Source organism: Raphanus sativus, unplaced genomic scaffold (assembly GCF_000801105.2).
Source record: "Raphanus sativus cultivar WK10039 unplaced genomic scaffold, ASM80110v3 Scaffold3156, whole genome shotgun sequence".
NCBI lineage: Eukaryota > Viridiplantae > Streptophyta > Magnoliopsida > Brassicales > Brassicaceae > Raphanus > Raphanus sativus.
The window spans coordinates 880-12,110 of record NW_026618463.1 but is presented as its reverse complement, the minus strand read 5'-3'; the positions used below and the strand labels follow the sequence as shown (position 1 = coordinate 12,110).

The 11,231-nt window shown below is 33.6% G+C and overlaps 2 protein-coding genes and 1 long non-coding RNA gene across 3 annotated transcripts; 1 reads left to right on the top strand and 2 right to left on the bottom strand.

The window, feature by feature from the left end:
* The first annotated feature begins 866 nt into the window (after positions 1-866).
* On the top strand, positions 867-3,041 carry LOC108825840 (proteasome subunit beta type-6). The gene is made up of 8 exons (XM_018599196.2): positions 867-1,082; positions 1,231-1,307; positions 1,415-1,470; positions 1,577-1,649; positions 2,142-2,253; positions 2,399-2,472; positions 2,567-2,641; positions 2,745-3,041. The coding sequence occupies exons 1-8, from the start codon at positions 980-982 to the stop codon at positions 2,874-2,876; spliced, it is 702 nt and encodes a 233-aa protein (XP_018454698.1). The 5' UTR covers positions 867-979; the 3' UTR covers positions 2,877-3,041.
* Positions 3,042-4,779: 1,738 nt separating this feature from the next.
* LOC108840938 (protein SMALL AUXIN UP-REGULATED RNA 51-like) lies at positions 4,780-7,232 on the bottom strand. The gene is made up of 2 exons (XM_018613738.2): positions 6,451-7,232; positions 4,780-6,260 (listed from the first exon to the last, which is right to left on the bottom strand). The coding sequence occupies exon 2, from the start codon at positions 5,525-5,527 to the stop codon at positions 4,961-4,963; it is 567 nt and encodes a 188-aa protein (XP_018469240.1). The 5' UTR covers positions 5,528-6,260; positions 6,451-7,232; the 3' UTR covers positions 4,780-4,960.
* Positions 7,233-8,430: 1,198 nt separating this feature from the next.
* Positions 8,431-9,632, bottom strand: LOC108840997 (uncharacterized). Its single transcript, XR_001948033.2, has 2 exons — positions 9,247-9,632; positions 8,431-8,773 (listed from the first exon to the last, which is right to left on the bottom strand). It is a non-coding gene; the product is annotated as an uncharacterized LOC108840997 (long non-coding RNA).
* Positions 9,633-11,231: the final 1,599 nt, after the last annotated feature.

The following is an 11,231-nucleotide window of genomic DNA, read 5'->3' as shown; positions in this document are numbered from 1 at the left end:
TACAACACATGATCAGGATGTTTTTAGCTTCAATTCCAGTGATACATTATGTAATGTGTTTTTAATTTTTGTCTGGTTTTGTAACAGGTCTGATAACTTTTACTCCCATCAACAAAAATGTCATGACGATTGTGGAAGAAAATGGAGGCCAATACTATGTTTTTATCAGTTCTCATTGAATCATATCTCTTTCATTTACTGTTTGTCACTTTGTTGGATAGATAAGTAATCAGTAGTGTGTTCCTTATTACAATCTGAAAAAAGAATTTTCTTGTTTTATGATTCTTTATCCTTACTTTAAATTTTTAGATTTAGACATTATTTCGGTGATCTTGATTGTTTATTTAAAAAAGACAGCAACAAGCCTCTTATCTTTAGATTTATCAAGTTTATATTTTATTTTTAATGTTCATCCACCATGGTTGGTGGATTATTTGCATGTTCCATTTACGATCTGATTTAATAAAATGGTATTTACAACAAAAAAAACAATATTGGTGTTATATTTGTACAATTGTTATATTATGAATAAATGGTAAAACACTCACCAAAATGAAGTTTTATCTTACACATTCCTCTGCAATCTGCATTATGTAAAAGGATATTTTCCTTCAGTTTTTTTTTTAAATGTATTTTTCAATAGAATGATAGAATGTTTTATCTTATTAGTTATTATTACTTTTATAAAACAAAAAAATAAATATTTTATTTCACTCTATTTTAGGTGTCGGGCTTGTAACTGAATGGTCCATGAAGACAGTTCGGGCTTGAACTTTTGCTTTAGTAACGTTTCTAACACGGCCCAATAAATTGCAACCCAAAACAAAAAAAAGAGAGAACCCGACTTGGGGATTAAGTCGGTTCTTTCTTTCTTTTCTCATCAGTTCATCACCTAGAGTAATCCGAGAATTTTTGAGGGAGTCGCCAGCCATACTCTAGGATTCGTTTCGTCTAATACAAGTTTTCGAATTCTACAGCGATGGATCTCAATCTCGATGCGCCGCACTCTATGGGGACGACCATCATCGGCGTCACTTACAATGGTGGTGTCGTTCTCGGAGCTGACTCACGTACCAGCACCGGTCAGATTCCCCCTTCTCTGAGAGTGTTTTGTTTTTGTTATTTTTTTAATTGAGTTTGTCTTTAAGCTGAGTTCTTGCTCGCTTTGGGGAAATTTTTTTGAGAAAAGCTGATGGAATTGGTGGGATCTGTTATTATTACTCTGCGCAGGGATGTACGTGGCGAATCGGGCTTCAGACAAGATCACACAACTAACAGACAATGTCTACGTCTGCCGTTCTGGTTCGGTAATATCTCGTTTTTTTTTTATGTGAAAAAGACTCTTTTGCTCAGATACTCTTATTGAAAGTCTTTTGCTTACTTGGATCTTTATCGTGCTTTCTTTCTTTTGCAGGCTGCTGATTCTCAGGTTGTATCGGACTATGTCCGCTACTTCCTTCACCAGCATACGTGAGTGTCTTCATTCTTCCCCTTGATTTCGACGTAATTACATTACTTATGAAATCATATGTACCTGGAGATCATGAGATCAATCGTTTGCTTATGGTTTTGTCAGAATCCAGCTCGGACAGCCTGCCACTGTAAAGGTTTCTGCCAACCTTATCAGGATGCTCGCATATAATAACAAGGTATTTACTACTAGTTTTTTTGCTTTAAAGCTTGCAGTTTATTTAGTGGGTGTTGTTTTTACGAGGGTCGTTTCTTGTAGAGAAAATATACTCTACGGACAGAGAATCACTGATAACTTTTGTTGGAATTGTGGCAACTTGCTTACCTTTTATTGCTATATCACTTTGGGGAACTAGAGATTTAGATATTTATGTCACACGTCCTAGCTAGCTTGCTAGTATAATGAAGAATGAATATTGTTATAAATTGTTCTTTAGTCTGAAGAATTAATATTTTCTAAATGGAAATGTAGAAAAGTTATGTTCTGATTGCTACTGTATCCAGTGGTCAAGAAGTATGTGTTACATTAGTATATATGTATCCGAGGAACTCAGTTTTCTGGATTAAGTCGTAGCTATGTGTGTTGTTTAACAGTATGTATAGTTATTCTTTGTTTTAAGTATATGGATCTGGATCTGTTGACTGAAGCATTATATGTCTTTGTTGGGCAGAACATGCTGCAAACTGGCCTCATAGTTGGGGGCTGGGATAAGTATGAAGGCGGCAAGATCTACGGGATCCCTCTCGGTGGAACTGTAGTGGAGCAACCGTTCGCTATTGGAGGTAAAAAAAACTAAACTCTTCTGCGTCTTATGACTTTTCAGTTTTGACTTGCCTGTATTTGTTTAAGTTCTCGTTGCTATGCCATTTACTTATATGATACTTAGCTTTCCTGCTAATATAACTACTTGAATTGTGTGTTTGTTAGGCTCTGGCTCGAGTTACCTTTACGGGTTCTTTGATCAGGCGTGGAAAGAAAACATGACCAAAGAAGAAGCCGAGGTAAAGACGGTTCAGATCACTAGATATGCTTATGCAAAAAAGCTCACAAATCTCCCGCTTCTTTATAACTGATCCTTGTTATTCTACATTCCAGCAACTTGTTGTGAAGGCGGTTTCACTAGCCATCGCCCGTGATGGAGCCAGTGGAGGTGTTGTACGGACGGTCATAGTAAGATATATCCCTCTGGCCATAACTCTCTAAAGGCTAAGGGAATAATATAACCTCCCTCTTCAACGGAACATAGCTAACAAGTGATGTGTTTGTTGAACAGATAAACTCAGAGGGAGTGACAAGAAACTTCTACCCTGGGGATAAGTTGCAGCTTTGGCACGAGGAGTTGGAGCCCCAAAACTCCTTGTTAGACATCCTGAACGCTACTGGTCCTGAACCAATGGCCATGTGATGCAAACAACGTTCATTCTCTTTACTCTGTTAAACAAACGTTTTAGATGTTGCGTTACATTTACCAGTATCGTACTACTCTAAACTATGTTTTTATTTTGGATTGACCCGATCTGTCACTAAAAGGATATCGTGTTTGTTTATGGTTTTAAAAATTTTAATTTAATTCCTCTGTGCTCAAATCCAGTTAGTTGAATTTTTTTTCCATCTTTCAGCTACTTGTCCATATATTTCTTAACTCGATTTGTTTATTTGCGAGTTCGGTTGACTGATGATTTGTGGCCCATAATAGTCCATAACAAACCCAATATACCCATCGGACCGTGTTTACCATCACAGTACAACGAAATTGGGTTGTAAAGAAAAACGCAAATGGTCACGTAAATAGTAACAACTGCTCTATATTAACCAGTTAGTTAGTTCTCGTCTCTGTTGTACTTGTACTGATGTACTTGTTCATGTAATCTGCTGAGCTGGTTTTTCCTCAAATGAGTATCTTTACTGTCTGTAATGATTAATGTTTTTAAAAAAAATTAAGACTTTCATTGGTTTCTCTAATTGTCTTCTAGTTCATAACTTTTGATACCAATCTTAATAAAGCAGTAAACTATATGAGTCATGGACGTACGATCACCACATTAAAAAGATTTTCGAGGAGAATGGTTTTGTTCATGTTAAATTTCTTGCTGGATCCTGCTGTCTAGTGTCGTATATGGAACCTGCTCATATAATCAATATTACAATTTAGTATCCTCGAGATCATGACACATGTATTATTAGGTGATTGCTTAAGATGGGTTTTAAGTCTCTCAGGGTACATATGCCATGTGACCTTTCCGTTTTATCAGATCTCACTGTTTTAAGCTTTGACTTTGATCATGAAAGGGAACATACCATTCCATACCATAAATACTTCCTCTCTCTCATCTCTTTTCAATCTTGATTGATTTTTTGGGAGGATACCAAGATCATTCCTTTTGGATTTGCCGTACTCTGTTAGGGATAAATCTCTTAATTGCATGTGATTTCAATAATGAGGGTGCTTAATTTAGAGAAATTGTTGCATGTGATGCTGTGACTCTGTTATTTTATTCACTAATTATAGATATTATCGTTTCGATTGTAAGCATAGGAGACTGTAAATTTGCTAATCTATATACAACTTTTTAACAACCAGTCTCCCACTTGATGATTAAAAAGTACAATGGCGTAGGTACTCTTTATCTTCTTTTTTTTCACACTAATATAATTGATGTTAGTTACTCCATTAGTTTATGTTAAACCTCTGATTACTTGGCACAACTGCAACATCAATACACATGGGTAGTTTCCGGTAAAAGAAAAAATGATATGCATATTTAGAAACATGAACCTTTTTGTCTTTTTGTATCAAGGTCTCTTAAACCGAACCATGTGACCTAAAACTTCCATATGAATAGTGCAATGGTTTTGTGTAACTTAAGATGATATCGAACTTTGGGATGCCCTAATATGCTCTGGCCACTAGAGCAAGCTTACCATTGCACCACCACTTCTTGTGCTGATGTATGTTTGATTTCTATTTAGAGGACAATGCAGATGTTGAAAAAGGAAACTAGACCTTGTAGATGTTTATGATTATTCACTCTTACACTTCCCATGTGAATGTGATACATTAATTCGTAGGTGTTGTCCTCTTAGATGAAGGATTGACTTTTATGATAGAGTACTCTTTATGATATATCAAAATAACAAAGATCTAGAATTTGCCTAGAATGGAAGAGAGAGAGGTGGTGAAAGAGGGAGATTGTATTGTGAATTTGCTTTGAATGCATCTACAGTAGATGATCTACTGATGAACAAGGAGCTTTATTTTACTTTCTTGATTCACTTTATATGAAGAAAAAAAAGAGAACTTTTCAGGTTTTCAATTTTTTTCAATGATCCATTTATACATTTCATTATTCAAAAATCTCTGTCTCTCATTCTTTGAAGTTGCAGAGTACACAAGTTCAAATCCCCAAGTGAAAATGTGGGAACATGGGGAAGAGGAAGAAGAATGGTTCAAAGCAATCAACAAGCAAATCAAAACAAAACAAAGAAAAGTTATCTGCACATCGGACTGTGAGGTTGATGAGATGGAGTCCTAGGGATATCCGAAGGATGACGGTAGCTTACCACTTCCTCAGTCGTTGCATTGAACCTACACTCCTGTGTGGTCAGGTACGCATCACTCTTGTTGTCCTCCATTATCTTCAAAATGCTCTCGAAGACAGCAACTTCGCAAGGAATCTTCAACACACCAGCTTGTTGAAACCCAAACTCTTCTTCTGCTTCACGCAACAATGCGTGGAAAGCTTGGTGGCTAAGGTAGTCCATTGGTATCTTGTATCTCTTCTCCTCCTTACCCACAGAGACAGCTAAGTAGCCTTTAGGAACAGCTGTTACATCTGTGAAGGATAGTGTCCTCTTCAGAAACTTGATGCCCTTGCTTGCACTTCCACTTCCACTTCTGTTGAGTTTACTGCTGTTTTCTTCATCGTCAATCTTGTTGTTGGCTTGTTTTGATGCATGGGCTGCTTTTCGCCATTTCTTGAGAATCTGTTGAAGTTTTACGATCTCTCTGATTTTGTTTGACTTCTTGGCTTCCATGGTGGAATCAGAAGAAGACATTGTTCTGTTTTTTTTTGTGTGTGTGTTTGATTATCTGTGTTGTGTAATGATGGAGACATGGTGGGTTTTAGATGTTAAGCAGATATATAGAGGTGGTGGTGACATTTGGGAATCTTGTTTTGATTATTTTACAGATTAATTTGAAATCAATTAAATGTTTAAATTATTTGGCTAATGATATGCTTTTACGTTTCTTAATGCACCCAACTTGGAAAACCTCGAGTTGGGTTATCACTTCTAGTTTGACCTTCTCTTAACCTAAATTGTTATTAAAACCATGTTTGTTTATGCTTTTGGAATTGCGTTTCAAATCCGCAATTAGTAAACACTTTTGTTATTGATAACAGTAACACCATGAAATTGCAAAAGTTAAGATCTATGTCAATTTTTTAAATTTAGAAAGTTAGTATAAAATTGATGTTGAACCCATGATATAATATTCTTATTAAATCAACTTAATAAATGAGTTTATTTTTGAACAACAATTCCTGATATAGTATTAAATATAAATTTTCATTAATATGCAGAAGGCCCAAATGATTTTAAACTCAGGTTTGAAAATATAAATGTAAATCATGATATTTAAGAGCTTTTATACTCTACTGTTGGTATTAAGTAGTATTAACTACCGTATTATTGTGATGGAGTGGTAGTGACAATGTTTTGTGGTGAGAAAAAGAAAAGAACATGAAACAAGGGGAAGGCTTCGTTTTCCAAAGCAGATGACTTCACACTGTGACAAAAGTTCAATGATCAATCTTTCAGATCAGTTCATGTGAATCTAACAATTGGATCTCTTCCTCTTCCTCATTATTTTCCTTTTTCATAAATATATATAAATACTTAGATGTACTTTTTACCGATTAGAAGCTCTATCACTAACGACAAAAAGAAAAGGAGTTTACAGAATTCATTGTTCTTACAGATGCATCCTCAGAAGTCCAATTCGAACTTGGAGGACCGTGTCGGTAAAGGACTTCTATTCCACGTCAGTGTTCATGCGGTTTCGGGTTGCAACTCCACTTCATGTGAACTTTTTTTTTACTTTTCTTATTTTTATTTCTCCAGATCTGATCATTTCAAAGTTGCATGTGACTTTGTTTCTCTTATTTTTAATTAGCTAGTATACTAGTAGTTTGATTTTTCACGAGTGATAAATTATTAACAAAATTATGTAACTTTAGAGAATCCACAGTAAAATAATCATGTATGTATATGTGTGTGTGTGTGTGTGTGAATGCATGGCTTCATAAATCAGTGTTTTAAAAATAATGGTTTGATTTCTAACTCTAGAGGCTCAAGTTAAATTTCTAAGTATATACAAAGATATCAAACAGATAACATTTTTAATATATATACAAATGCAAATAATGATTGGGTGCAACGACTATATCATATGTTCTGGTCATACCAACAAAAAAAGGTCGGTTTAATAGTACGTGAAATACATAATAAAAAGTTGACGCCGATTTAATAAAATAATAAACTTCTTTAATGCATTATTCAATATTATAGTCTTCAAATTTTCAGACTGGCGATGGTTTGCATGTGCTGGTGATGAACTAGCGGGTAAGCAATGAATCTATCAGCATCGAATACGCAAAAAGCATAATAAAACGTCTTGTAAAGTTAAAATAATGCTAGTTTATTATAATGTAAATTGGACGTTTTAATAATGAATTTAAATAATTGAAAATAACGCTAAAACTTATAATTCTTCTAACGTTAAAATACACATAAAATCTATTATTTATAGGTAACTAGGGGTATTCCGGCGCTACGCGCCGGGTTCGTATGTTTTGTTCTGAATTGAATTACGGCTTTATATTTATTTAGTTTAATATTGACATTTAAAATATTTTTGATATGTTTTTTGAGATTTTTTATATCTTTTTGTTTGTATTTGTTATCAAACATGTTTTTTTGGTTAAAATGTTAAATTCATACCAATTTTCTGATTATATTGTTATGGTAAACTACCACTTGTTTTACAAAGGAAAAGAAACGCAAAGTAGAAGTTTAACTCAGAAAAAAGCTAACTGTAAGGAAAAACAAAAGAAAAGTACAACTCCAAGAGATAAGGAGAAGCAGGACCCAGTTTTGGGACAGAGAGCAGCCTCTCACGCATGTTTGTTATCAAACATATTTTCTAATATTTGTACTAATTTAATCATGATCTTTATGCGTATTCTTGATATATGCTTTAAAAACTTTTTCTAAGAAGATTTTTTTGTTTTGAAAAAGTATTGAACTTGCCTCAGGTCCCGTGAACCGTAGGCACGACACTGGTTGTAGAAAATATTAGTAACACCATTTGTATTAATCCATAGTTCTCTCTTTGAGGTAAGCCATGACAGATCAAAAGAAAATAGAGAACCAACTGTTGTATGGTTCAAAAGTATCCTTCGTTCATCATTTTCACCCAAATTGATTTTGATTTTCCTTTGTCGGACACTTTGACGCTTTAGAATTCAAGTTTAAAATTTCGGTTTCAGATTGGAGAAGATGGGAGCTAGCCAAGTGTCCCCTCCTTGTAAAACTATTAAGCTAAGTTGACATAGGAGGAGAGTGAAATCCAGATAGCTTTTGTTTTGTAGTAACACATTTTCATTGTCATCCTCGTTTGCATCTGAACATTTTCATCGGCGGTTGAAGGAGACTAATGCGAATACAAATACAAATTGATCTTATTTTGGATGTGGAGATAGTTTAAGATTTTTTTTTTTTTTTTATAAAATGTTTACTAAAACTTAAATTCTCTCAAATGCATTGAAACATGAAACTAACACCAAACCAGATATCAAATTAGACTTGTTTTTACTATTTTCTGAGCCAGTTTATGTGATTGATATATAATATTTTAAAACCAGCAGTCTCATCACTAATAGTATACACGATATATAGAAGTCAGATAAAGTGTATCAAAGTAAGTTGTATCTTTGTGTGTGTGGACATGAAGTGCATTTGAATGAAAATAACAAAATACTGGGAGGACACCAACATCATTAGAGTTGTTGCAGGTCAAGCAAGTAAAGGCTGAGACAGTTCGTTGAAGCTTCTTCGTACACCTGGAGCAAGAGACGTAACACCACCGTTTGTCCATCGTGATGCCGGTGACATTCCCCTAAGGTAAAGTTAATCTCGAGTCATAAATTGAATGATTTCATCTCTCTGTAAATTTATTCTTTAAACGCCAAAATTAACAGATCTTTGGCTAATATTTCAGCAGCTTTTGCACTGTCATATCTGAAATAAACTTACAAAAAAAAATCATTAATTCAAAGAAGAACATAGCCAAATCATATACTCAACAAAAAAAATTAAAAGAATAAATCATTCCGATCTGGAGCTTCAAAATACCTTGGCTTCCTAATCTCAAAGAAAATTTACATAAGAGTATTGATTATCATCAACCTTAGATCTCTAGAATCATGCTTCAGTCTAACACCACCTCAACCAAATTATAAAATTATCCAAACAAAGATACTAAAACAAAACCACTGCTTCAACTCAAGCTTCATAGAACTAAATTTTTTAAAAAAATCTATGAAGAAAACGAAACTGAATCCAAAAAGTGATCGAATAAAATCTAAAAACCTTAGTCAAATGCAAAAGCTAGCGCTAGAAGTCACTGAAATTAAAAACTTTGCTACCGTGAATTTTCTAAAGCCTATGATTGAGAGGATTAACTTGATGATTTTTCACAGAAGAGGATGTACCTTTTTATAGTTGAAGACTGAGAGTAAGGGAGTAAAGAGAGGATGTATTCATTGATGAATCTTGTGAGGAGTGGGAACTATTGTTAATGATTGAGTTAATATGAACGCTTGGATTCAGCATGATTTTTTAACGTTTTGCAGATTTATGTCGCCAGGAAGATGAAACGAAGAATAACCTAAACGGTGAGAAGGTGTATCACAGAAGTGGGCTTATTTTAAAACATAAAAGAAGCCCAAAACCTGTAATCATAATAACAGAGACCAAACCCAAACGGAGGCTTAGTTTTAAAAAAAAAACAAAGTGTCGCGTGTTTCAAAAAGCAGAGAGACGTGCTGCGAAAAAACGGAACGCGTGATACCCACAACCCACTGTGGGTGCGACAGGTGTCCCCATTTGCCCCTCTCACACAGATGTCGTGGATAGCCTGAAAAGGCAGATTTCCCAACTTTATTGTATTAGATATGATCATTAGCATCCGTTTTCACATCCTCTTAAATGATTACAACTATTATTCTAGAATTTAAAACTAAAAAACTTACAAACAATAAGCCTCCATTCTGCAAAACTGTTTTGTCCAATAATACAAAATTTCGAAGTTCTTAAAACCACGAGCACCCATAGCTTACAAACTAACTAGAAGAGATATGGTAAGTGTGGAAACAAGTTGAAACATATAGTAAGCGGAAATAGTGATAATAATTCAACTCACATTGGTTTCTGACAATTTAGCCTACAACTTGTTATATGCTACATACGAGACACTTTATAAAAATCATGAATGTATCAGATACTAATCAATCGGTGGGTCAACTACTAGAGAAAATAGTATCCACCGGTTTTGTCTACCAATTTGATCCCCGTCGTAACTGCTACCCACGAGACCAATCAGGCCATCAACCCACCATTTACTTTAATATTATTGAACAATCATTCAATCTCTCTAATCATTTATTTACGTAGTGGCCCGTACAACATGCCCTATATTTCAATTCACGTTATTCATTTTAGTACGTATTAGTGAATTTATTTTTGATTATTTATACTAACAGTTTAGTTTGCTCCAAATTTAAATGATTGATTACTTACTTTTTCCTTCCAGAAAAAATATTCACAGTATTTTTGGTGGTTAGTAGGATTATAAAATTCCTATTCTTTATTAGTTAGCTCTTTATATATATATTTAAGGGAAATACCTTAGGATAACCCTAAAAAGTTTATATCATAAATATAGCCATTAAAGATCAAAATGAACAAAATATTTTATTAAATAGATAAATATACATTTATACTCATATGGTTAACTAATCTATACTTCAGATTTAGAGTTGAGAAGTGAGATTTTGGGATTCAGTTTAAAACTTTATAAAACAAAAAATAAATATTAAACACTGAAAATAAAATTTTTAAAAATAATTTCAACAATCATTTTTGGATTTCAAAAAGAAAATTTGAAAAAGAAATCGAAAAAACTTCAAAAAATAAAATTACAGAAAATTTTGAATTTGTAAACATGTTTTATTTATTTATTTTCATTTATATGTCTAGAATATAAATATTTTTTATTTATTAAAGAAGCATTTTGGTCATTTTTTTTACTTAATGGTTTTTTCGTGATAAAAACTTGAAATTTGTATATTTAGCAGATTTGCCCTGTATTTAATGAAAAAATGTGCTGAAGTTGCAAGGGTGGTACTAACCACCATGCATGAAGAGAATGATTGAGCCCCTATGAATGATTGAAAAATGTAATTTAAACTGGAAAAAACAAGCTGGCTTTTATTCTTTGATCTCTCTACGTGCCATGAATCAATAATGATTTTCATTATATGACTTGTTTAATTTAGATGATTAATTGAAAACATTATATAAAATCTAGTTAGTATATGATACAAGTTCTTATTTCCCTTCTATTTTAATCTGATCCGGTATTTGCTTTTGCTTGATCTGATTTCCAATGTCTTCAAGATTTGATTTGCTGTTTTAC

Bases quoted from the DNA above. Each gene is read 5' to 3' on its own strand.
- LOC108825840 (XM_018599196.2), top strand. From the start codon at position 980: ATGGATCTCAATCTCGATGCGCCGCACTCTATGGGGACGACCATCATC. The intron at 1,083-1,230 runs GTCAGATTCCCC...TACTCTGCGCAG, and splicing joins TGACTCACGTACCAGCACCG to GGATGTACGTGGCGAATCGG. The intron at 1,650-2,141 runs GTATTTACTACT...TTTGTTGGGCAG, and splicing joins TGCTCGCATATAATAACAAG to AACATGCTGCAAACTGGCCT.
- LOC108840938 (XM_018613738.2), bottom strand. From the start codon at position 5,527: ATGTCTTCTTCTGATTCCACCATGGAAGCCAAGAAGTCAAACAAAATC.